The sequence below is a fragment of the Martes martes genome, assembly GCF_963455335.1.
Source record: "Martes martes genome assembly, chromosome: 5".
In the NCBI taxonomy this organism is placed as follows: Eukaryota; Metazoa; Chordata; class Mammalia; order Carnivora; family Mustelidae; genus Martes; species Martes martes.
In genome coordinates, this window is record NC_137892.1 from 88150656 (window position 1) to 88177209 (window position 26554).

General features: G+C 39.8%; 3 protein-coding genes across 3 annotated transcripts in view; all 3 read right to left on the reverse strand.

Annotated features, from left to right (window-relative positions):
* LOC308343808 (protocadherin beta-7-like) overlaps positions 1 to 26554 on the reverse strand; it is a gene marked incomplete at both ends in the record, with an annotated part of 58809 nt that overhangs the window by 9082 nt on the left and 23173 nt on the right. The gene's annotated exons all lie outside the window — the stretch shown is intronic.
* LOC308343814 (protocadherin beta-6-like) lies at positions 1646 to 4513 on the reverse strand. The gene has a single exon (XM_080804988.1). The coding sequence runs from the start codon at positions 4481 to 4483 to the stop codon at positions 2093 to 2095; it is 2391 nt and encodes a 796-aa protein (XP_080661114.1). The 5' UTR covers positions 4484 to 4513; the 3' UTR covers positions 1646 to 2092.
* On the reverse strand, positions 16482 to 19231 carry LOC308343809 (protocadherin beta-5-like; the record flags this gene model as incomplete). The annotated part of the gene is made up of 1 exon (XM_080804983.1): positions 16482 to 19231. One exon carries the CDS (start codon positions 19229 to 19231, stop codon positions 16844 to 16846), a length of 2388 nt encoding a protein of 795 aa, XP_080661109.1. The 3' UTR covers positions 16482 to 16843.

The following is a 26554-nucleotide window of genomic DNA, read 5'->3' on the forward strand; positions in this document are numbered from 1 at the left end:
AGAAATTAAGAATTTTAAAATCCACTTTCTACTCCCAAATTGCAATGTGCCTGTAACTTCTGAAAAAAACTTAAAATGTGATTTTTTTTGGTCTCTGGGCTAGATAGCCTTTGGCAATTTTTTCTTCATAAATTCACTCTGTGCCATGCCCAGTAAGACTAAGAGGAAATGGCCATTTGTTTGTTAGAAATCAATGTAAGTTCAGAATTCAGACAGTGTCTTTTCTACAAACATGTAGAAGATAAAAAATGGGCTCAAAGATATACTTTCTCAGGAAGGGTTCTACCTCTCAACATTGGACAGTGGCCCATCCCAGTGTACATCTCCTGGCACTATGGAAATGGATATATTGAAAAACACCAGAGAACCGACTAAAGTCAAGTGGTTGCAATGACACTAGCAGGAAAATTAGTTTCCCCCAAAGAAGAATGCTTTTCCAAGGTGGGGGGGATACGTATCAAAGAATAAAAAACAGTAAGTGTCCCCTCTACTCATTGTACCAACTGTAATCATTTATGACAGTTCACTTATTTGGACACAAACCTCAGCCAAATATAATTTTGTTAAGCCTAGTTCCATTTTAATGAAGGATAAAAATAAAATATTCACTCAGCTATCAGTTTATTATAAATTGCCCAACTGATGGAGAGTTGAAAGGAGAAATTTTTCTTAAAGTACTACAAATAAAACCAACACAAGACAAATATAACCTAAACTGTGAAAGTGAATGATTTTATGATTAATTTAGTTGATACTTACACAACACTTTATTTATGATGTTACCTAATAACCTGCCATTAATTACTTACATAGTTCTTGGCAGGTATCACACATGTAAAAGCTTGAGAAACTAGGAGGAAGAGTTTGAAAAAAATAATTTGGATTTTATTAAATAATGCATTTTAAGGAGACCTGGGTAGCTCAGTCGGTTAAGTGTCTGCCTTCAGCTCAGGTCCTAATCCCAGGGTCCTGGGATCAAAACCTATAGCCTACTTCTCCCTTTCCCTCTTGTTGCTTCTCTCTCTCCCTCTGCCTGCCACTCCCCCCTGCTGTGCTCTCTCTCCTTCTCAAATAAATAAATAAAATCTTTAAAAAGATACATTTGAATTTTCAGATTGGCAGACAAAGACAAGGAGATAAAATGTACTCTCAACATTTTATATTCTGTAATAGAGTTTAGGGTGTGTGAAGGGTAGTTTGTTTAGAAAGAAAGTAAAAGAATGATATTTAATTTCACTTATTAACAAAGGTACTGCATTGTGAAGAGAATATTAACATTTTTCTGTATTCCTTGAAAATTAATTTTTAAAATTCACTGTTGGAATGTTAATAACATTCATCAAATATTATGCATTTATATTTGGCTTGGTATTATTAAAAATACTATCATACACTTACATGAAGCTCACAAACTGGATTTTAATTTATTGACACTTTGCAAAGTTTATATGTATAGAAAAATGTATTGACTACTGTGGTATATTGAAATACACATACATATAAATGGTTATCTTAGCATTTAGCCATCTTTAGTATTTATCTTTAACTATTCACATTGTAGCCATTCCCCCAAAATGAGACTTACACTGCAGATTACATAATATCAAACACTCCCATTTTATTCTTTTTTTTTTTTTTAGTAGGCTGTATGCCCAGTATGGGGCTTGAATTCACCAATGAGATCAAGAGTCACATTCTCTACCAACTGAGATAGCCAGGCACCCCAAAACACTCACACTTTAAGAATTTCCCTTCATAGTAATAGTGATGACAGTTGTCACCAATAGTTAGATACACAATCTTACTTAAGGGCTTTGTATTACAATTTTTCTAAAATGAATAGATGATTGAATTTCAAAATTTTTAAATTATGCAAATAAAATTTAGTTTTTATTCAGATTGTCAAATATAGTTGACAGTAATACAAATCTACTAAGCATGATATAGGGAAAGCACTGTGTATAACGAGTATCTGATTTTTTTCAACTTAAAGTGTAGTAAAATAATTAAAGAACAGACTATCATAACATGTAACTAAGTAAAAAGAGATTTTCAAACTTATTAAGTAGGGCTTAATAGGATAATCCAATACTTAGCTGAATAGGAAACTATCCCGAACCGTGGGGTTTTCCTCCATTTCCTTTCCAGTGCCCTGGGGAGGGAAGTTGGGCATAATAGGTTTGAGGAACTTGAACTCGCCGGTCCCAGATCCTCCCCTCAGACACACCTCATACTGGTAGCTGTGGGACAGGGTCCCCGCGCCGCTGACGTCCACCAGGTGGCCCGGAAACGGGCCCTCGGGCACCGAGCAGCCGCCCCCCGACGCCGCCCGGCTCCTCCTGCACAGCCGCACCGCCACGAACACCAGCACCGAGAACAGGAAGAGCGACGACACGGACGCCAAGGCCACCACCAGGTAGACGGTGAGCGGGTCGGCGCGGGCCTCGGCCGCCGCCGCGTCGGGCAGCGGCAGGTAGGGCTGCGAGAAGCCGTCCACCAGCAGCACGTGCAGCGTGACGCTGGCCGACAGCGGCGGCTCGCCGTGGTCCCGGACCAGCACCAGCAGCCTGTGCTTGACGGCGTCGCGCTCGCTCAGCGGCCGCGCCGTGCGCACCTCGCCGTTGTGCGCCCACACGCCGAACAGCCCGGGCTCCGTGGCCTTGAGCAGCTGGTACGACAGCCAGGCGTTCTGGCCCGAGTCGCCGTCCACCGCCACCACCTTGGCCACCAGGTAGCCCGCCTCGGCCGCCCGGGGCACCAGCTCGGTGCAGGGCGCCGAGCCGTTCTGCAGCGGGTACAGCACGAACGGCGCGTTGTCGTTGGCGTCCGCCACCAGCACGCGCACCAGCGCCTGGCTGCTGAGCGCCGGCGAGCCGCGGTCGGCCGCGCGCACGCGGAACTCGAACGCCTGCAGCGCCTCGAAATCCAGCGACCTGAGCGCGAACAGCTGCCCGTTGTCCGCGTTGATGGACACCAGCGAGCCCAGCGGCAGCTGCGGGTCGTGGGGCGGCAGCAGCGAGTAGGTGACCTGGGCGTTGGCGCCCGCGTCTCTGTCGGTGGCGCTCACGCTGCCGATGTGCAGGGCGGGGCTGTTGTTCTCGCGGACGCGCAGGGTGTAGGTCGTCTGGCTGAAGGCCGGGGCGTTGTCGTTGACGTCGGACACCGTCACCGTTAGGTTGAGTTGGGTTTTCAGCCTGGGGGTCCCCAGGTCGGTGACGGTGATGGTGATGTTGTACTCGGCCTGGCTCTCTCTATCCAGCGCTCCTTCAGTTACCAAGGTGTAGAAGTTTTCGACTGATGGTCTTAGAAGAAAGGGCAGATTGTCATCTATAGAACAAATAACCTGTTGATTTTGTCCGGAATCTGCATCTGACACACTGAAAACTGCTACTATGATTTCTGGCAGGTTTTCGGGAATGGGACTAATGAGTGAGGACATGGTTAATTGAGGAGGGTTGTCATTTACGTCCAGAACCTTGATGACTAAAGAACACTTTCCTGATAGTCCCCCGCTATCTGTAGCCTCAATATCCAAATGATAAGATTGAAATTCCTCAAAATCCAAAGTCTTTCTCAGTCGAACTTCTCCTGTAATTGCGTTTATTTCGAAGGGTTGATTAATGTCATCTACCTGAAATAGGGCATAAGATACCTCCCCAAAGGATCCTGCATCTAAATCTCTTGCTGAGACGGTGATAATCAGGGAGCCCAGGGAATTGTTTTCAGAGATTTGTGCCTCATAGAGCTCCTGAGCAAACTCTGGAGCATTGTCATTGATGTCCAAGACCAGGATCTGAATCTCCGTGGTCCCAGACCGGGGCGGAGACCCACCATCCAGCGCTGTGAGGGTAAGCCTAAACTCAGGCTGCTCCTCGCGGTCCAGCGCTTTGTCTAGCACCAGCTCCGGGAACTTCCTGCCATCGCTGCGATTGCGAGTGAGAACGTGGAAATGAGGATTGGAGCTGATTATGTAGCTCTGAAGACTGTTGCTACCCACGTCTAAATCCTGTGCCATTTTCAAAGGAGATAGCTTTCCTGGTGCAGTAATTTCTGATATTTTTAGTAGCATTTCTCTGGCTGGGAACTCTGGGGCGTGGTCATTTATATCTGTGACTCGTAAAGCAGCCTGAAAAAACTGCAAGGGATTTTCCAGTAACACTTGGAAAGGTAGCACACATGGCTCAGTGGAGCCGCACAGGTCTTCCCGGTCCAGTTTCTCATTTAGCCGTAAATCATAGGTCTTTGGGTCAAGCTGCAAGTACTGTCTGTTCCCCTTGAAAACAACCTGGGCACCCCGTGCAGCCAGTTCTCCTCTCCTGAGTCCCAGGTCCTTTATCAAATTGGCCACAAATGTGCCAGTTTCTGATTCCTCCAATACAGAATATTGAATCGATTCTGAACCGGCTTCCCACAAAAGCATCCATATAATGAAAATTGCCACTTGCCTTTTCTTGCGATGTACTTTTGTTTGCACCATCCCCATTATGTCTGATCCCAGAGAAGAAAATCCTTTTCCAGTCCCCATCAGCACGTCCACCATCGACCCTCCGAAATGTCTTTGTTGAATTTCGAATTTGTCTTATAACTTGTGTGGTGACGAGTGCCTTCCTGAATACTTCTGTCTTAGCTTTAGCTGTAAATGTGTTCTCTACTGGGGGGTGGGGGGCTTCTGAGTAAAATGGAGTTCACCGAATCTGCAGAGCTCTTATTCACTCTCTTAGCCTGCACTGCCACCACGCGTTCAAATTAGTAACTTCAGGAGGTGCATACAGGCAATACCAGTTTCAAAATCTGAGCCTTATAAAGACTTTCAAGTGGAGTCAGTGTTTCTCAAATTGTAGTATGTGAACTATATGCATAAATAATTACTTGGGAGTCATGAGTTGTTTTTTTTTTTCAAGGTTGATTCCTGGGTTTCCCTCCAGACCTTGAATGAAATTTTATGGTGGAGCTAAGGGCTGAAAATCTGCACTTCAATCTAAGTGATTCTCATGCATACGAATGTTTAAGAATCATGCCCTCAGGTAATGTAAACTTGCTATAATCAATTTTTATTCTTTGGCAGTGAAATTTATCTCTGTTGGGTAGTGTGATTTGTGAATCCAAGAAGTATCCTGTTTAATCGTCCCAGCAAGTCAATAAACTATACAAAATGTAAAATTTGGTTAGCAATACCAATTATAAACAATTACTTCTGTAAGTTATATGGCTCATAAAATGGCATCAACAACAGACTTAATTTATTTTGTGGTTACACCTGCACAGTAAGGGAACAATTAGGCTATTAGGAAGAAATTTGAAGCCAACAAATACTTATAAGTATCTTATCAGTTAAGTTATTTAAAAGAGGAACTAGTGGGGCACCTGGGTGATGCAGTCAGCTAAGCCTGGGACTCAGTTTCGGCTCATGTTATGATCTCTAGGTTGTGAGACAGAGCCCCGAGATGGCTCTGAGCTTCCTGTGAGTCTGCTTAAGACTCTTTCCCTCTTCCACTGTCCCTCACTGCTGCACTCTCTCTCAAATAAATATGTCTTTTTTTTTTTTAAAGATTTTATTTATTCGACAGACAGAGATCACAAGTAGGCAGAGAGGCAGGAGGGTGGGGGGGTGGGGAGAAGCAGGCTCCCTGCTGAGCAGAGAGCCCGATGTGGGACTCAATCCCAGGACCCTGGGATCATGACCTGAGCCGAAGGCAGCGGCTTAACCGACTGAGCCACCCAGGCGCCCCATAAATGTCTTCTTAAAAAGATTTTTGACAGACAAAGATCACAAGTAGGCAGAGGCAGGCAGAGGGGGCAGGGGATGCAGGTTCCCTGCTCCTGCTGAGCAGGGAGCCCGATGCGGGGCTCGATCCCAGGACCCCGAGATCACCACCCGAGAAGAAGGTAGCGGCTTTAACCCACTGAGCCACCTAGGTGCCCCATCAAATAAATAAATCTTTAAAAGAGGAACTAGCAACAATCCACCTGTCATAAGTAGGCATTTTAGGATTTTACTTCATTTAATATGGGTAGAATTGGTCATGATTTTATTAGGTTTGTTCATTTTATTATAACTTTTAAATCAAATTTCCCTCCTATATTAATTAATCAAGTCCTAAATACATTATCATGTTGTAAAGACATAATGAGACGCAGAGAACATTCAAGAATCACCTCTACTATCCTCTTACAACAAGGTTGACACTAGTTGCTCTGAATAAACACCAAATAGGGTAGTGAATTACATTTGATGGAATTCCACAGAATTCAATGATGGTTCATCATGGCTATACTCATTTCTATCACCACTTTCTGCTCAGATAAATAGGAAAATATGTCTTTAAGTATCAGAATACATGAAATGGGTCAGTGCACAGATAAGAACACAAAATATGCCAAACATAATCTCACTTCAGATTTATTTCATATTTCTTGAAAGGTGAAATCAATTGAGTTCAACCAAAGTTCACTTCGGTAAGAGCCAAAATGGTGGAAGATTAAAAATGAAGATTTTTTAAAAAGACTTTATTTATTTGAGAGAGAGAGAGACAGCGAAAGAGAGCAGGAACAGGGGTAGAGGGAGAAGCAGGCTCCCTGCTCAGCTTGATCCCAGGACCCTGAGATCATGACCCCAGCTGAAGGCAGATGCTTAACCGACTGAGCCACCTAGGTTCCCCTAAAAATGAAGATATTTTTCAAGATGTTTCAACTCTAGGTAAAACAAGTAAAGCTAAATAAAGTCTAAACTCTGAATGGATGAAATAATTTTGCAGTTAAAAAACATCTCTATCTACCCAGAAGGATAAAAATAAGATCACTGTGACCAGCCTCCATGGTTCACTTGATAAATGTTACTGAGAATAGACTTCCTTAAGAAGCCTAAACTGATGAAGTAAAACCAGCAATCATAAACATATTAGATGGGTTTAGTTTCCTCTTTGAAACAAAGTTATTTCCAGCTCAATTCTAAGTGCTTCCTTCCTTCCGTGGGCATTCCGATTCCAGCTTGATGGCATCCCTGGCATCTGTGTAGTCCTTTGTGCATTCTCTTTGCCTGCAGGGCCACCAGGCATCTTCACATATAGATTACTGAATTATTTTTCATTTTAAAGCAAATTTTACTAGCAGTACTGTATCGGTGAAACTCAATTTAGATCACTGAAATTTCTTTGAGAACATTGCTTGTTATGAGAGAAAAAAAATGATATCTTAATGTATCATCCAAGGCTATCGGTTGGAATGTGAAGACACTGCCTTTGTATGGAAATGGATTACTTTAGATTCTTTCAGGAGAATGCTTCTCTGCTTTATTCTCTTCTGCTTTCCTTTGCTAGAATAGAACTGAATTGACATTTATAAACTTGTCTCATAAGTAATAACTCACTAACATTTGTGGGAAAAGTTCAACACATTCAAAGCAAACCGCGTAACTTCCATGTACACATTACCCGGCTTCATATCTTGTCTTGTTTCATCTATACCTTCCCCTCCACTCTCCACTTCCCACTCAATGTTTGTTTTTGTATAGGTCTTTTCTTAAGGTAATGTTTACACAAATTGAAGTGCGCCAATCTTAATTGTACAAATGGATCCATCCATGTAACCCACACCTATTTCAAGATATAGAATATTTCCATCATTCACTGGGAATCTTTAATCATATTTTCCAACTTAATTTTAATAATTAGGTGGCAAAATCTTGGTCTTCTCTGGACACAACATGGAAAGGTAAACAATGTAAAAAAACCCCACCATGCCTTATGCTCATTATGCTCATGTATGCTTATGTGAAGTGACAGCTCATTAAGATTAATTTAACTGATTATTATCAGTGAGATGAAATAATACTTTGATGAAACATTGTAAAGTATATTAACCTCAATTTTGTTTAGTTACCTTACAATTATTGCATAGCTGATCAAACTGGTTTCCATTTTTATGCTACAAATGTTTGTTTTCTTTACATTCCATTATAAATTTTAAAAATTCTTCAAGTTCTGAATGTGAGAATCCATCAAAATCCTAGAGGAGAATACAGGAGGACCTCTTTGACCTCAGCTGCAACAATTTCTTGCTAGACATGTCTCCAAAGGTAAGGGAAACAAAAGCAAACTATTGGAACTTCTTCAAGATAAAAAACTTTTGCATAGGAAAGGAAATAGTCGACAAAACCAAAAGACAGCCTACACAATGGGAGAAGAAATTTGCAAAGTCTTATCAGATAAAGGGTTAGTATCCAACATCTATAAGGAACTTATCAAACTCAACACCCAAAAAATAAATAATGCAGTCAAGAAATGGGCAGAAGACATGAACAGACATTTCTCCAAAGAAAACATACAAATGGCCACTAGACACATGAAAAAATGTTCAACATCCCTCAGCATCAGGGAAATACAGATTAAAACCACAATGAGATACCACATCACACCACTCAGAGTGGCTAAAATTAACAAGTCAGGAAATAACAAATGTTAGCAAGGATGTGAAGAAAGGGGAACATTCTTACACTGTTGGTGGGAATGCAAGCTGGTGCAGCCACTCTGGAAAACAGTATGAACGTTCCTCAAAAAGTTGAAAATAGAGCTACCCTATGACACAGCAATTGCACTACTAGGTATTTACCCTAAAGATACAAACACAGCATCCAAAGGGGCACCTGTACCCCAATGTTTATAGCAGCAGTGTCCACAACAGTCCACTATGGAACTATGGAAAGAGCCCAGATGTCCATCAATAGACCAATGGATAAAGAGGATGTAGAATATATCTACAATGGAATATTACTCAGCCATCAAAAATGAAATATTACCATTTGCAATGCCGCGAATGGAACTAGAGGGCATTATGCTAAGTGAAATCAGTCAAATTAGAGAAAAACTTTCATATGACTTCACTCATATGTGGAATTTAAGAAATAAAACAGAGGATCGATCGATTAAGGAAGGGGGGGTGCGCCTGGGTGGCTCAGTGGGTTAAAGCCTCTGCCTTCGGCTTGGGTCATGATCTCAGGGTCCTAGAATTGAGCCCCGCATTGGTTTCTCTGCTTGGCAGGGAGCCTGCTTCCCCCTCTCTCTCTGCCTGCCTCTCTGCTTACTTGTGATCTCTCTCTGTGTGTCAAATAAATAAAATTTTAAAAAAAAATAAGGAAGGGAGGGAAAAATAAGATAAAGACAAAATCAGAGAGGGACACAAACCATACGAAACTTTTAACTATAGGAAACAAACTGAGGTTGCAGATAGGGAGGAGGGTGGGGGGATGGGGTAACTAGGTGATGGACATTAAGGAGGGCAACATGATGTAATGAGCACTGGGTGTTATATGCAAATGATAAATAACTGAACTCTACCTATGATACTAATAATGCACTATAAGTTAATTAATTGAATTTAAATAAAATAAAATTTAAAACAAAAAATGAAAAACATAAAAATTCTTCAAGTTTACTAAAAATGAAAAAGACTAACCTTCAAGATTAATCTCCCAAATCTTTAATTTTGTTATGCATCTCTTAAAAACCTTATTTAATTTAGCTGTATCCAAAGAAAAACACTAATTCAGGACCAAGATGGAAATATGTAAGCAATAACTTAAAGAACCCTCTGAATTGATGGGAGAAATGGTGCAGAAAAGTTTGAAAATATAAAGGATTTGAGGGGCTTCTAGGTGGCTCAGGTAGTTAAGCTTCCAACTCTTGATTTCAGTTGAGCTCATGGTCTCAGGGTTGTGAGACCACTGAGCCCTGTGACTCTGCGCTGGGCATGTAGCCTGCTTAAGATTCTCTCTCTCTCTCTCTTTCCCCCTCTAAAAAAACAACAAAGAACCGGCTTCTTATTTCATTGATTTTCTCTATTTTTATTTTTATTTTATTTTATTTTATTTTTATTTTTATTTTATTTTTATTTTGGATTTTGTTGGTTTCTTCTATTATTTTTATTTATTTATTATTATTATTATTAATTTCCTTCCTTCTTCCTGTTTCCCCTGCTTGTTTTGGGTGTATTTTACTGTTCTTTTTCTAGATTCTTGAGGTGGGAGACTAGATAATTGATTTGAAGCTTTTCCTCTTTTCTAATGTATGTGTTTAGTGTTATAGATATCCCTCTCTGCACTGCTTTAGCTTTGTTGTCTTTTCCTTTTCTTCTTTAAAAAAAAAAAGATTTGATTTATTTATTTGACAGAGAGCACAAGCAGGGGAGTGGCAGGCAGAGGGAAAGGGAGAAGCAGACTCCCCACTGAGCAGGAAGCCTCATGTGGGGGCTCAATCCCAGGACCCCAGGATCATGACCTGAGCCAAAGGCAAACACTTAACCACTTAACTGACTGAGCCACACAGGTGCTCCTGTCTTTTCATTTTCTATTCAGCTTGATATAGTTTTTATATCTTTTGAGACTTTGTCTTTGATTCAGGGATTAATTAGAAGTGTGTTATTTAGTTTCACATGTTTGAAGATTTTCCTGTATTTTTATGTTATTGCTTTTTTAGTTTGATTCCATTGTGACCGGAGAACCCACACTGTATGATTTTAGTTCTTTTAAATTGAAGTTTGTGTTATGGCCTTGCTTATGTAGTTTATCTTGTATATTTTCTGGAAGCATTTGGAAAGAATGCACATTCTGGTGTTTTTGGCTAGGAATTTCATAAATACAGATTAGATTCTGTCGGTTGATGGTGTTGTTTAGTTCTGAGTTCTTGCTGATTTTCTGTCTTAAGTTGTTCTATCACTTGTTAAGAGAGGGTGCTGAAATATCCAACTTTGATTGTAGATCTATTTTTCCTTCCACTTCTGCCAATTTTTGCTTCACGAAATTTTCAACTTTGTTACTTGGTATATACATACTAAATATATATGGAATACATAGGAATGCTCTGTCTTCTTCTATTGTTATATAATGTCCTAGTTTGTCACTTTCTGGTCATTTTCTTCCCTCTCATGTCTACTTTATCTGACATTAGTATGGTCACTCTTGATATATTTTTATTAAACCTTGCATAATACATTTCCTACCTTTTTCATTCAATCTGCCTATATCATATTTGAAGTGAAGTTTCTTGTAGACAGCATGCAGTTGGACAATTTTTAATCAATCTCTTTGCTTTAATTGGTGTGTTTACACCATTTACATGTAATGTAATAACTGATATTAGAGCATAAGCCTAACATTTTTTGTTTTCTATTTGTTCTTTAGGGGTTTTTTTTTGTTTCTCTCTTTTCTTTTTCCTACCTTCCTGTGGGTTATTAGAATATTTTTTAGAGTTCCACTTTGATATATCTGTAGTGTTTTTTAAAACTGTTATCACATTGTATAGCTTTTATTGTGGTTGCTCCATACATAACTTATTACAGTTTACTGGTATGGTCATTTTACCAGTTCAAGAGCAGGGTGGAAAACTTACCTCCCTTTACATCCCTTTACCATCCCCATTTATAACTGTCTTAAAAATTTCCTCTCTGTATACTTAGAATTATATCAGACATAATCAGATATAATTTGGGATTCAACCATCAAACATAATTTAGGAAACTCAAGAGTTAAGGAAAGCCTATCATATTTACCCATATTTTTGTTTACTGTGTTTTTCTTCTTTACTTATGTCCCAAGATTCCTTTTTTTTTAAAAAGTGGGCTCCATGTCCAACATGGGGTGGAACTTAGAACCCTGAAATCAAGAGTCGTATGCTCCCACTGAGCCCCAAGATTCTTTTCTTTTTAATTGATTCCTTCCATTTGGAGAACTTCCATCAGCCATTCTTTTAGGGTAGGTGTACTGGCAACAAATTCTCTTCCTGAAGGATATTTTCACTGGATATAGGATTCTGAGTTAACATTTCTTTTCTCTCAGCACTTGAAAAATATGTATCCTTCTTTCTGACCTCTATGGTTTTTGATGTGAAGTCTACTGTCCTTCAAATTCTTATTGCTCTGTGAATAATGTGTCATTTCTCTTTCATTGCTTTCAAGTTTTTTTTCCTTGCCTTTAGTTTTCAAGAACTTTGACTATGATGTCTTTTGGTGTGGATTACCAATTATGATGCCATGAGGTTTACCCCCATGTTTTCAGCATGTTGCTCCTCTGCTGTGAAGTTGCCAGGATCTCCCTGCTTTCTGTAGCAACATATATCAACACTTCTCCTAGGGAAGAAATATAAATTCTCAAAATAAAGTGAGGCACTCACTTTAAAAAAGGATGGAGAAGAAAAACCAAAGATATAAAATAAAAGATTAATATAAGAAACATAGAGAAATAATTTATAATGTTCAATATCTGAGAAACACAAGTCTCAGAGGAAAAAACAGACAAAATTAGGAATACAGTTATTAAGGCAATAATAGTAGAGATGAAATAGTTCCAGATATGAAAAAGCATAAATTGTTAGAACATATAAGACATTAAGTGACATATAATATAGAACATATCAATGAAGTGTAAGAGAAAACTAAATGCATTTTCAGACATGTGGAGACAAGAGTTTATTTTTCATGTACTGTCTCAGGAATCCACTTGAGGATCTACTGTACCAAAGAGAGGGACTTTTTTTTAAAGGAGATAACTAATCTATCAGTGGACTTAACTAGGAGAGGTATGACAACAAGATGATAGTTTTGTTCACACTTAGAGATCATTTAGCCCAGGAAGAACCAGAAAGATAGGGGGCTTTGGGTAAGAAATATGGGAACCTGAATTATTGATTTAAAGATATTTGAAGATATGGTAAATCCAACTGATGGAGTCTAAAATGGTGAATCTATTTGATCTTGATTCTGGGAACACTCTATTTTCAATGACACAGGAAACAAGAATAGATCAAAGGAGCAGAAAACACAGTCTTTACCACTAAGTAATATGGCTCTGCAATGAATAATGTATGTTAAAAATATAACATAAAATTTAACATCATAACCATCATTCAGTTACAGGTCAGCAGTGTTAAGTATATTCACATTGCTGTGAAACAGATCTTCAGAACGTTTTCACTTTGCAAATCTGAAACTCTATAGACATTAAACAAAACTCCCCTTTTCCTCCTCCCCCCATCCCTGGTAACCACCATTCTACTTTCTGTTTGTATGAATTTAACAACTTTAGAAACATGATTTAAGTGGAATCATACAGTATTTCCTTTTTGTGACTATCTAATTTCACTTAGAATATTGCCCTCAAAGTTCATCCATGCTATTGCATGTGATAGGCTTGCCTTCCTTTTTTAAGGCTGAATAATAATCCACTCTTTACACACACACACACACAATCACATTTTGTTTATTCTTTGTTTGTTCATCCATAAGTGGGTATTTGGGTTGCTTCCATCTCTTACCAGTTGTGAATACTGCTGCTATGAATATGGGTGCACAAATATCTCTTTGAGACCCTGCTTTCAATTCCTGTAGATACACACCCAGGAATGAAATTGCTGGGTCATATAGAAGTTCTCTTTTAAATGTTTTGAGGAGCCTCCATACTGTTTTTATAGCAGTTGCACCGTTTTACAATCTCACCCACAGTGCACAAAGGTACCAGTTTCTCCACATCCTTGCGGACACTTGCTATTTCCTAGTTCTTGATATCAGTCATCCTCATGTGTGTGAGGGAGTACCCCAATATGGTTTGAATTTCCATTTCTCTGATGGTTAGTGATGCTGAACATTTTTCCATATTTTTGTTGGTCATCTGCACATAATCTTTGGAGAAATTTCTATTCAAGTACTTTGCTCATTTTTTAATGAGGTTACTTGATACTTTGTTTTTTCTGTTGGATTGTAGGAGTCCTTAAATATTGACATTAACCCCTTATCAGATAAAAGATTTGCAAATATTTTCTCCCATTCAGTAGATCCTCTTTTCATGGTTGACTATGTTTTTTGATGCATAAAACTTTAAGTTTGATGTAGTGTCATTTGTCTATTTTTGCCTTTGTTGCTTTTGCTGTCATACCCAAGAAGTCATTGCCAAATTCAATGTCATGAAGCTTTTCTCCTGTCCTTTCTTCTATGAATTTTACAGAGCAATTAGTATTTTGAGCGAGAGAAAATCAGCGTCTTATAAATAGGAACTGGCCTAGCACTCACAAATCGGCCATGATCTTCTCCTGTTGAATACAAACAACTTCACAGAACAACATCATTAAAGATCATTGTGACAAGATAGAACAAAACTGCAATAAGATGACATCATGATCATGCTTGAGCAGAGACAAAAACAAGAACATTGTAAAAACAAAAGAAAATGACCAAGTCCTCTATCCTGGCTTATTATGAGTGAATACTAGTTTAAAAAAACATTTACAGCTTTAACCTCACTTTCTTTTTCTAATCTCCTAAATAAAATTCAATAAGAGCTCTAAATGGAATTACTGCCATTCACTGAAAGCATCCAATCCAGGGCTACTTCCTTGAACGCTATGCAAAATCACCTAACACAAGCCCCAAACCTATAGCTCCTTAAAAAAAAAAAGATTTTAGGGGCACCTGGGTGGCTCAGTGGGTTAAGCCTTTGCCTTCAGCTCAGGTCATGATCTCAGGGTCCTGGGATCAAGCCCCACATCAGGCTCTCTGCTCAGCAGGAAGCCTGCTTCTCCCTCTCTCTCTGCCTGCCTCTCTGCCTAGTTGTGATCTCTCCCTGTCAAATGAATAAATAAAATCTTTTTTAAGAAAAAGATTTTTTAGAAAAAGATTTTATTTATTCATTTGACAGAAAGAGAAAGACACACAGTGAGAGAGGGAACATAAGCAGGGGGAGTGGGAGAGGGAGAAGAAATAGGCTTCCCACTGAGCAGGGAGTCCAATGCAGGGCTCCATTCAAGGACCCTGAGAACCAGGACCTGAGCTGAAGGCAGAGGCTTAATGACTGAGCCACCCAGGCGCCCCTCTATAGCTCCTTTTTAAGGCACCATTCCTAAGGTAACCCGTGCTTTCCCAGGATGTGCAGTTTCCCTCATTACCAGTCAATAAACCCAACTTTGTTCTAAATCAGTGTGTCCCTGGTGATTTTTGGATGCAAGGCATTCATGATTTATATGTCATTAAAGGTGAATTTTTAATGTTGATTTTCAGAAAACAGGTGTACAGACAAAAGGGAGAATTCTTAGCTATGGTTATAGAGTAAAAAAATGTCATCAACCTTGACAACAGTAAAAGTTAATTTGATAGAGATCTGAAAGTGTAAGGGAGAAAGAAGGTAAGAGAGAAAAAATAAGAATTATATTCCTCTGTCATGCAAATAAATGCAAAGGAACTGTTATTAGTGGAACAATAAATGTTAGTGGAACAATAAATAAAAGGTTTCAGTTTGTGCAGGGAAGTACTGGAAAACAGTGACACAGCCATATGTGAAGAATGGATGAGAGAAGTTTTAAGTGTGCGAGGTACTAAACAACAGCAGGAAATTGTTAAAAGTTTATGAAAAAGTTACAAACATTCTTTAATAATAAAGAAATGAATATAAAAAGAACTAGAAATAAAAGGTTTAAAAGTACTTTCGATGGTATAAAATGAAAAACAAATAATACCAAGTGTTGACAAAAATGTGAAGGAACTGGTACATCCAGACTGTACTGACAGCAGTGTAAACTGGTACAACCAGTTTGGAAAACTATTTGGAAATCTCTACTAAACGTGACCATGTACTTTGTAAATGAGCAGCAATTTCACTCCTAAGTATATACCAACAGAAAGGCATATACATGTTGGCCAAAGGACATGTATGAGAATGTTCAAAGCATTACTATCCAAACAGTCAAATGCTGCACCAACCCAAATATCCATCTACAGAAGGATGGGCAATAAATTGTGGAATATTCACATAATGGAATACTATAGAGAAATGAGAATTAAAAACTAAAATTAAAAGCAGTATCATGGATAAATATCATAAACATAATGTTCAGTGAAAGCAGACAGACACACAAATGGTTCATACTCTACTATTCCATTGATATAAATTCAAAATAGGCAAAAACTAAAACATACTATTGGCAGTCAGCATATTTGTTATACTTGGGCTGGTAGTGACTTTAAGAGGTAATTTGTGTGACACCTGAAATGCTGGCAATGTTTCATTTCTTCATCAAGATACTGGTACCAAGTATGTTCACTTTCTGAAAACACACTGAGCTGATTTAGGGTTTGTTCCCTTTTCTGTATGTATAGTTCAATAAAAAATGGGTTTTTTTAAAGTTTGCCAGTGTGGATCAGAGCTATGAAAGAAAAGTAGAAGATTGTTGCCTTTTAAAAAAACATTTACTTACTTATTTGAGAGAGAGAGCAGGTGGGTGGGAAGGGCAGAGAGAGAGAGAATTTCAGGTTGACTCCCTGTTGAGCCCAGAGCCCCACGCAGGAGGATCCCTACCTGGGATCAAGATCTGAGCCAAAATCAAGAGTCCAAATTCTTAACCATAGGAGCTACCCAGGTGCCCAGGATATTGTTGCCTTTTGTCAGGTTTTCTAACACATTACATTTGTTATCATGTGCATTTATTCGTTTGAAAACAAAATAAAATTATGTAAAAACTTTTATTTTTGCTATTTAGCATCAAAAACACTGGGAGTGTGATGAAACAATGGATAGAATACAGAGAAAAACAATATTGGATTTCATTAAAATAGCGCACCCTGACAAATACCATCAGGAGCAAACATCTGAGAAAAAAGTATGCACAGATTTCAGGTGGCACTGTGTAAATAGATGCAATGACATAGAATTCAGCTTTTCAAAACCAGACAAGATGAAGTTCAAAGAATAAATTCACTACAAAAGGGAAATCATACCTGAAGGAGGGATTTTTCTCCATGACGTGCTCAAACTCGGCCTTTGGGGACATTAGAGATAAATGACAAAACACAAGGCATTATGATCACATCCCTAACTGAATCCAAAGCTATTCCGGAAGGTGGCGTTTCCCTCTATTTCTTCGCCAGCGCCATTCGATGTAAATTTGGGAATAATTGGCTTCAAGAACTTGAAGTCTCCGGTCTCAGATCCTCCCCTCAGACACACCTCATACTGGTAGCTGTGGGACAGGGTCCCCGCGCCGCTGACGTCCACCAGGTGGCCCGGAAACGGACCCTCGGGCACCGAGCAGCCGCCCCCCGACGCCGCCCGGCTCCTCCTGCACAGCCGCACCGCCACGAACACCAGCACCGAGAACAGGAAGAGCGACGACACGGACGCCAAGGCCACCACCAGGTAGACGGTGAGCGGGTCGGCGCGGGCCTCGGCCGCCGCCGCGTCGGGCAGCGGCAGGTAGGGCTGCGAGAAGCCGTCCACCAGCAGCACGTGCAGCGTGACGCTGGCCGACAGCGGCGGCTCGCCGTGGTCCCGGACCAGCACCAGCAGCCTGTGCTTGACGGCGTCGCGCTCGCTCAGCGGCCGCGCCGTGCGCACCTCGCCGTTGTGCGCCCACACGCCGAACAGCCCGGGCTCCGTGGCCTTGAGCAGCTGGTACGACAGCCAGGCGTTCTGGCCCGAGTCGCCGTCCACCGCCACCACCTTGGCCACCAGGTAGCCCGCCTCGGCCGCCCGGGGCACCAGCTCGGTGCAGGGCGCCGAGCCGTTCTGCAGCGGGTACAGCACGAACGGCGCGTTGTCGTTGGCGTCCGCCACCAGCACGCGCACCAGCGCCTGGCTGCTGAGCGCCGGCGAGCCGCGGTCGGCCGCGCGCACGCGGAACTCGAACGCCTGCAGCGCCTCGAAATCCAGCGACCTGAGCGCGAACAGCTGCCCGTTGTCCGCGTTGATGGACACCAGCGAGCCCAGCGGCAGCTGCGGGTCGTGGGGCGGCAGCAGCGAGTAGGTGACCTGGGCGTTGGCGCCCGCGTCTCTGTCGGTGGCGCTCACGCTGCCGATGTGCAGGGCGGGGCTGTTGTTCTCGCGGACGCGCAGGGTGTAGGTCGTCTGGCTGAAGGCCGGGGCGTTGTCGTTGACGTCGGACACCGTCACCGTTAGGTTGAGTTGGGTTTTCAGCCTGGGGGTCCCCAGGTCGGTGACGGTGATGGTGATGTTGTACTCAGCCTGGCTCTCTCTGTCCAGTGGTCTCTCCGTAACTAGTGTGTAGAAGTTCTTGAATGTAGGTTTCAGGAGAAAGGGGAGATCGTTCTGGATGGAGCAAACCACCCTACCGTTGTCCCCAGAGTCCGGATCAGACACACTGAAAACAGCCACTACGGTCTCTGGTGAGTTTTCTGGGGTAGAGCTTGAGAGCGTCGACATGGTAAGTTCAGGGGCATTGTCATTCACATCCACAACCTCTATAGCTACAGTACACTTTCCTGAAAGTCCCCCGCCGTCTGTGCCTGCAATTTCCACAGTATAGTATCGAGTTGCCTCGAAATCCAATGTCTTTTTCAGACGAATTTCTCCTGTAATTTCATCTATTACAAATGGTTGAGTAACTTCATCGCCTTGGAAGAGAGTGTAGACTACATTCCCATTTGTTCCTGCATCTAAATCTTGGGCAGAGACAGCGACAACCAAGGAGTTTAGGGGGCTGTTTTCGGGGACCTGTACCTCATAGAGCGACTGTAAAAACAGAGGGGCATTATCATTGATGTCCACGACTTCAATACGGACTTCAGTGGTGCCGGACCTGGGCGGAGTCCCACCATCCAGCGCCGTGAGGGTTAAACTGAGCTCAGACTGCTCCTCCCGATCCAGGGTTTTGTCCAGCACGAGCTCTGGGTATTTTCGACCATCTCCGCGATTACGAGTGACAACGTGAAAATGGGAGTTGGGGCTGATTGTGTAGTTCTGCACAGTGTTAATACCTATGTCCAAGTCCTGAGCTATTTTCAGAGGAAATACAGTCCCTGACTGAACATTCTCCGGGATTTTCAGGAGCATTTCCTTGTCTAGGAATTCTGGGGAATGGTCGTTTATATCCGTAAGCTGCAGCTCAGCCTGAAAAAACTGCACCGGGTTTTCCAGTAATAACTGGAAATAGAGTGTACAGGGATCTGTCACCCCACACAGCACCTCCCGGTCTAGTTTTTCATACAGCAGCAAATTCCCGGTTTCTATATCCAGCTGCAAGACCTGTTTGTTTCCTTTGTAATGGATTCGCGCACCCCGAGTAGCTAGCTCCCCAACCCTGAGCCCCAGGTCTTTTGCCAGGTTGGCCACAAAGGAGCCACTTTCTGTTTCTTCTGGCATGGAATACCTAATTGCATCAGAGCCAGCCTCCCACAAAAGCAACAATATAGCAAGAAAAGTAACTTGCCTTTTCTGTGGCGTTTTTGCTAGCGCGGTCTCCATTGTTCAGACCCAATTCAAGAAGGTGCAGTTTCTTCCGCTCTGTATACAGTCAATCCAGATAATTTGGTTAAATAACCTCGATTTATTTATTTCGGACTGACTTGCCTTAGAATAATGTCCTCTGAAAATATCTCCCCCTAGATCTTACTAGAATGCTTCCTTCTCTTAGGAAGCACTCCTTGTTCTGATTCCCAGCGTAATGGCGTCCGGGATAGCCACAGAGCCTTTCATTCTTAGCGCTAACCTGCAGCGCCACCAGGCGTCCTTATTTACTATAGCTATAGTATTTGCCATTTCATTCCAAATTATAACTGGTATACTATCAAAGCCCTTTTAAATCCTTTTAAGTGCGCCGAATGGTATCTCCGGTTCTTAGGTACTGGAAATTCTTTTTTTTTTTTTAAGATTTTATTCATTTATTTGACACACACACAGAGAGAGAGATCACAAAGTAGGCAGGGAGGCAGAGAGAGAGAAGGGGGAGCCGACTCCGCGTGGAGCACAGAGCCAGATACGGCCCGATCCCAGGACCCAGAGATCATGACCGAGCGGAAGGCAGAGGCTTAACCCACTGAGCCACCCAGGCGCCTCAGGTATTGGAAATTCTAAAGAAACATGTTAACTTTCAGTGCAATAGTATTTTTCAGAAGAAACTAAATGACATATTAGTGTTCTTCATGAAATACATTTTAAGAAACTCTCTTGCTGTGTTTATTTGATTACATTCAAGAAATAAGTGATAACTGATGTTTAGAAAAGTTTACAATTTTACAAAAGTTGTTTTTATTTTGAAATATATCAGAAAGGGTACAAGTGATAAGTGTACAACTCAATACATTTTTCAGGAAGTGAACACACTCCTATAGGTAGAAACTAAACTAAAACTAAAATGTTACCAAAACCCTAGAAGCTCCCTTCTCTTTTTGCTTGGTCATTACTCTCTCCCCTAAAGGTGAGCATGCTTCTGACATCTATTATCATAGATTCTTTCCCCTTTTTTTTGAACTTTTATACAAATAGACTTATGTAGTATTTCTCTTTTATGTTTGGCTTCTTTTACTCAATATATTTTTAAAATCCATCTGTTATATATTGTCCTAATTTCTCAGTGCTTTATATTTTTCTATTGTTTGACTACTACTATTCACCTGCTTTCCAGCTGATGCACATTGGGGTTTTCCAGTTTGGGGATATTTTGGTTAGTGCTGCTACCAACATTCTTGTACATGTCTTTTGGTGTCTATGTGAGCATTTATGCTGACTATATTCCCAGAAGGTAGACTTCTGTGTGTGAAGATGTGCACATATATTTAGCTTTAATAGATTTTGCAAAAAGTTTACAAATATGGTTTTACTGAAATCAGCAAAAAATGACAGTTCTAGTTGCCCCATGTCCTTGTCAACATTTAATACTGTCTTTTAATTTTAACCACTCTGATGAGTGTGTAATGATACCATACTGTAACTTTAATTAGCATCTCCCTGATTAATCAAATTGAGCACTTTTTTTCACATGTTTAATGGCTATTAGGGTACATTCTTGTGAAGTACTTTTCTTTTGTCTATTTATGGCATTTGCCTTTTTTCTTATAAATCATTAGAAGTTCCTTATATATTCTGAGTGTAAGTACTTTTTCAGAAGTATGTATTGCAAATATCTTCTCCCATTCTGTGGTTTGCTTTTCAGCTCTCTTGTGCTATCTTTGATGAACAAAACTTCTGTTAGTCTAATTTATCAATAGTTTTTGCTTATGGTTAGGACTTGTTTTCCCTTTAAACCTTTGCATATATCCCAAGATCATGAAAATATTCTTGTATATTTTTAAAAATCAATTGCTTTATTTTTCACATTTAGAGAAATAATCTTCCTGAATTTGATTTTTTTCATATAAATGAGATTAGGGTTACATATTTTTTCATAACAATAGCCAGATGACTTTGCATTATCTATTGAAAAGAAGATCTATTCCCTAGTGTTTCTGAAGTGTCATTTTGTTATAAATCAGGTGACCATAGGTCAGTTCAAGACTCTTTCCATTTTTTCTCTTTGTTTGTCCTGCGATACCATATTGTCTTAATAACTGTATCTTTATAATAAGGTTATTACCTGAAAGGTAAATCCTCCACTTTACAAATACCCCACATCTGTGATCCTCTCCAGTCAGAAGTTCTTTGAAACGATGTCGGCCTTGGATGGGGGATGGAGGATGGGGTCATCTGGCTCACCCATCCTGTGAATGGCCCCACAGAGTATGTTTTAAACTGGCTGTTGAACCTGCCTGTCACCTTCTCAACCTCGGCTTCATTCATCTGCATAGACGCATGGTCCTTGGTGCCCATGATGCAGTTGTTGGCGGAGCATTTCCGCCATACACACAGGTCCAAAAACTTGCTGGCGTCGCTCTGCATGTTGAGAGCAGGCCAGTTGCCACCACCAGGGGAGTGAGCACAGAAAGAATCCTCCACTTTGGGGCTCCTGGGTGGCTCAGTGAGTTAAAGCCTCTGCCTTCGGCTCAGGTCATGATCCCAGGGTCCTGGAATCGAGCCCCACATCAGGCTCTCTGCTCAGCAGGGAGCCTGCTTCCTCCTCTCTCTCTCTGCCTGCCTCTCTGCCTACTTGTGATCTCTATCTGTCAAATACATAAATAAAATCTTTAAAAAAAAAAAAGAATCCTCCACTTTTATTCTTTTTCTTCAGGTTGGTTTTGGTTCTTATTGTCCCTTGTATTTCCATATGAACTTTAGACTTGGCTTATCGATTTTCACAAAGAAATCTTCAGAAATTTTGTTTAGGATTTTATTCCATCTGTAGATTGCTTGGGGAGAATTGACGTTTTACCAACATGAGTCTTCCAATTATTGAAAATTATATATCCCTCTACTTTAGATCTTTAACTTTTCTCAATGTTTTATAGCTTTTCAGTATATAAGTCTTATGTTGTTAGATTTGTTTCTAGATATTTGATATTCTTAAGCTATTGTAAATGACACTCGAAATCTTAAATTTTATGATTTTTTGTTATCAGAAATACACCTTATATTTGTATGCTACCTTATATCCAGTGGAATTGCCAACTTAATTTATTAATCCTAATCATCAATAGATTCTTTATGACTTTTTATATATACAATCATGTCATTAAAAAAAAAGGCATTCTTATTTCTCCCCTTTCAGTCATTGTGCCTTTTATTATTTCTTGCCTTATTCCACTGGTTTGGACCTATGGTATCATACTGAAGTGAAATAGTAAGGGCAGGCATCCTTATCTCATTCTTTTTTTTTTTTAAGATTTTATTTATTTGACAGACAGCGATCACAAGTAGTCAGAGAGGCAGACAGAGGGGGAAGGGGAAGCAGGCTCCCCGCTGAGCAGAGAGCTGGATGTGGGGCTTGATCCCAGGACCCTGAGATTATGACCTGAGCCAAAGGCAAAGGCTTAACCCACTGAGCCACCCAGGCACCCCTCCTTGTCTCATTCTTGATAACTAAGGGAAACTCCAATAATTTACCATTAAACATAAGTTCTCCTCTAGGTTTTAAAGTACAGTGTGAATGTTCCCTTCTATTTTCAGTTTGCTAAATACTTTACCATGAATGTGTGCTGAATTTTATCAAAGGAGTTTTTCTGTATTCACTGAGATAATCATATTTTTCTTCATCTGTTCATGTGACTAATTATATTTTCAAATATTAAATTGGATTTGCATCCTTAAAATAACATTTTTCTCATAATTATTTCCCTTTTATATATTTCAGAATTTTATTTGCTGATATTTTGTTTAGAATTTTCCTATCTATATTTATAAATGAGATTGGCCTCTGCTTTTCCTCTCTTATAATGTCTTATTTAGGTTTGGATGTCATACCCCTTGAATTTATGCTAGCACCCAAACACTCTGAGGAACATTTCCAGAATTCTCTGAAAGAGTCTACAAAAACTGGTGTTAGTTCTTCCATAAGTATTTTGGAAGAATTCACTAATGTGAATTGGAGTGTCAAGGTTTCCTTAATAACAAGTTTAATTTACTTAATAGATATGCTTAATCAGATTTTATATTTCTTCTTTTTTCGTTTTTAGTACATTGTTTTTTTCAAAGATGCTTTCCATTTTACATAAATTGTCAAATTTATTGGCATAAAGTTATTCATAATATCCCTTTTTATCTTTTTAATGTCTGTGGGACTGGTAGTGATGTTCCTTTTTCATTCCTGATATTGGTAGTTGGTATTTTTTCCCTTCTTGATTAGTTTTACCTAGAGGTTTTTTAAAAATTATTTATTTATTTATTTATTTATTTATTTATTTATTTATTTTTGAGAGAGAGAGGAAGAGAGAGGGAAGAGGCAGAAGGGGAAAAAGAGAAAGAATCTGAAGCAGACTAGGGGCTGAGCACAATGACCCCAAGATCATGACTTGAGCCAAAACCAAGAGTTCAACACTTAACCAACTGAGCCACCCAGGTGCCTTGTAACAGTTTTTAATTGTGTTAATCATTACAAAGAGTCAACTTTCAAGTTTATTGATTTTATTTGTCATCAATTTATGTTTATAAATGTTTTCTTCCTCCTTTATTTGTATTTGATTTGTTCTTTTTCAAGCTTCTTCAGAGGAAATCTTGGATTAGTGATTTTTAACCTTTCTTTTCTAACTTGTGCATTTAAAGGTTTTAAATTTCTTTCTAAATCCTGTTCTGATGTAGCAAATCTTTATTTTTACCTAGTTCAAAATATATGGAAATGTCTGCTATGATATCTTCTTTGACCCATGGATTATATTATCTACTTTTGAAGCATTTGGGAATTTCTTCTTATATTTTTAGTTTAAATTTCACTTTAAGTAGGCTCTACATCCAGCATGGAGCCCAACACAGGGCTTGAACTTACGACTGTGAGATAGAGACCTGAGCTGAGATTGAGTTGGACACGTAACAGACTGAGCCACCCAGGCACCCCCTATATATATATTTTTTAAGATTTTATTTATTTGACACACACAGAGAGAGAGAGAGATCACAAGTAGGCAGAGAACCCCGCTGAGCAGAGAGCAGGATGTGGGGCTGGATCCCAGGACCCTGGGATCATGACCTGAGCTGCTGGCAGAGGCTTAATCCAGGCACCCCCTAGTTATAGTTTTCATTTGTCTTAATTCCACTGTCAAAAAGCATACTATGAAGGGTGCTGGGGTGGCTCAGTCGTTAAGCATCTGCCGTCAGCTCAGTTCATGATCCCAGGGGCTCAGGTGATGATCCCAGAGTCCTGGGATCAAGCCCGCATCAGGCTCCCTGCTCCTAGGGGAGCCTTATTCTCCTTCCCTTGTGTTCCCTCTCTCGCCATGTCTCTGTCTCTCAAATAAATAAGTAAAATCTTTTTTTAAAAAAAAAAGTGTACTACGAGTCATTTCAATTCTTATATGAGAACAGCTACACTAGGTTTATTTCAGCTAGTGTCTGTATTATATCGTTTATTTTTTTTAACTTTCAACCTTTTGTTGTAGCTCACACAAACACATTTATATGATAGTGTATGCAATAGTTGAACCTTTCTTATACATAGTCTGAAAATTTTTGTTTAATGGGATCATTTAATCTAACTACAATTAATGTAATATTTGATAATGATCCACTTACATTTACCATCTTTTTTTACTTGTCCCTAAAGTTTCATTCTTTTTTGGATTACTCAGATGTTATTTTTCATTTCCCTTCAATTAATGTTTTAATTAATCCTGTAGTAATTATCCTACAGATTAAAGCATCTTTGATCTATAAGAATCTAACACAAAGTTTTTAATTTTACTACCACGATAATGCTTAGAATTCATTAACTGTATTTATACCATCTTCCTTTTCCATTATTATTGTCATGAACTTAAATTTTATATACATTTTAGGGGCACCTTGGTGGCACATTTGTTAAGTGTCTGTCTTCAGCTCAGGTCATGATCCTAGAATCCTGGGATTGAGCCTCACATCAAGCTCCACATCAAGCCCCACATTGGGCTCCCTGCTTGGAGGGAAGCCTGCGCCTCCCTCTACCACTCCCCCTGCTTGTGTTCCTGCTCTTGCTATCTCTCTCTGTCAAATAAATAAAATAAAAAATCTTTAAAAAATTTTATACACATTTTAAATCCTTCAAGAAACTATTTTTGCCTTCTATAGTCAATTTATTTATTTATTTATTTTTTCCTATAGTCAATTTATATTTACCTTTCCTTTTGTTCATTTCTTCCTGCAAGTCTGATTCCTTTAGGATTGTTTTCCCTCTGCCCACTGAATTCCACTAAAAGTATTTCTTTTAGAGCGGATGTGACTGTGATTAATGCTTTTGGTTTTTATTTGTGTGAAAATTGTATTTTTGAAATATATATTTTCTGGTAATATAAGAAGGCTAGTCTGTTTTTTCCCTATCATTTCTTTGTCTTTTGGTTTCATGATTTATGTGGAAAAATCAGCTCTTCGTTTTATTGTTGCTTCTTTAAGAGTAATGTGCCATTTTTGGTAGTTGCTTTTAAGGTTTTCTCTTTGACTCTGGTCTTCAGCATCTTTTCTATATTTCTATGTACTTTGTATTTTATTTTATTTTTCTTGTTTGGGTTTCCTCAAGCATCTTGAGTGGTGAAGGATTTTTCACAAATTTTGGAAAATTCTTGGTCATTATCTCTTCAAACGTTGCTTCTTCCCTGGAATATCCCTGAGTTTGACAAGTATCTTGAGGGGAAAAATTGGCCATGAGCTTGAATCTTCCAGTCTGCCAAAGGCCACGGAAGTTGCTCTAGACCATGGCAGGAGGCTTTGGTCTGTTCTAAGACTTAGCAAAGTTCTGTAAGGCAAACTGACTGAAGAAGTAGTTCGGAACTCCAAGAAATATTAACCCTTTGAGTCCTTGTTATATCATCAGCTGTCTGTTGCTTCAAACAGGTAATTTCTGAATTTTAACAAGTTTTTATGGTTGCTTCTTCTGTTAGGTAATCCACCCATTCTATCTGGAAGTAGACTTCCACCAAATAACTACATAACTTTTAACCTCAGCCTGCTCAAAATCTGTATTTTGTAACTTTCAGTAGTAAAGGAAGAGGGGGGTTTTGAAGTGATGTGGGCCTTACAGTGCCTTCAGTAAAAGTTCTGCCCCCCAAACAGCATATGTTCAACTCACTAAGTGCTGTGCCTGTAATAATAAAGGAATTGTAAAAGATGTATAGATAAGATGGATGTTAGCTAAACCTATTATGTGCAGTAGGCATTTCACAATATATGTAATTGAAAGCATCATGCTGCACTTCTTAAATTTACACAGTGATATATTTCTATTATTTTTCACTAAAA

Excerpts from the sequence above, each read along its gene's own strand:
- LOC308343814 (XM_080804988.1), bottom strand. The coding sequence starts at position 4,483 with ATGGGGATGGTGCAAACAAAAGTACATCGCAAGAAAAGGCAAGTGGCA.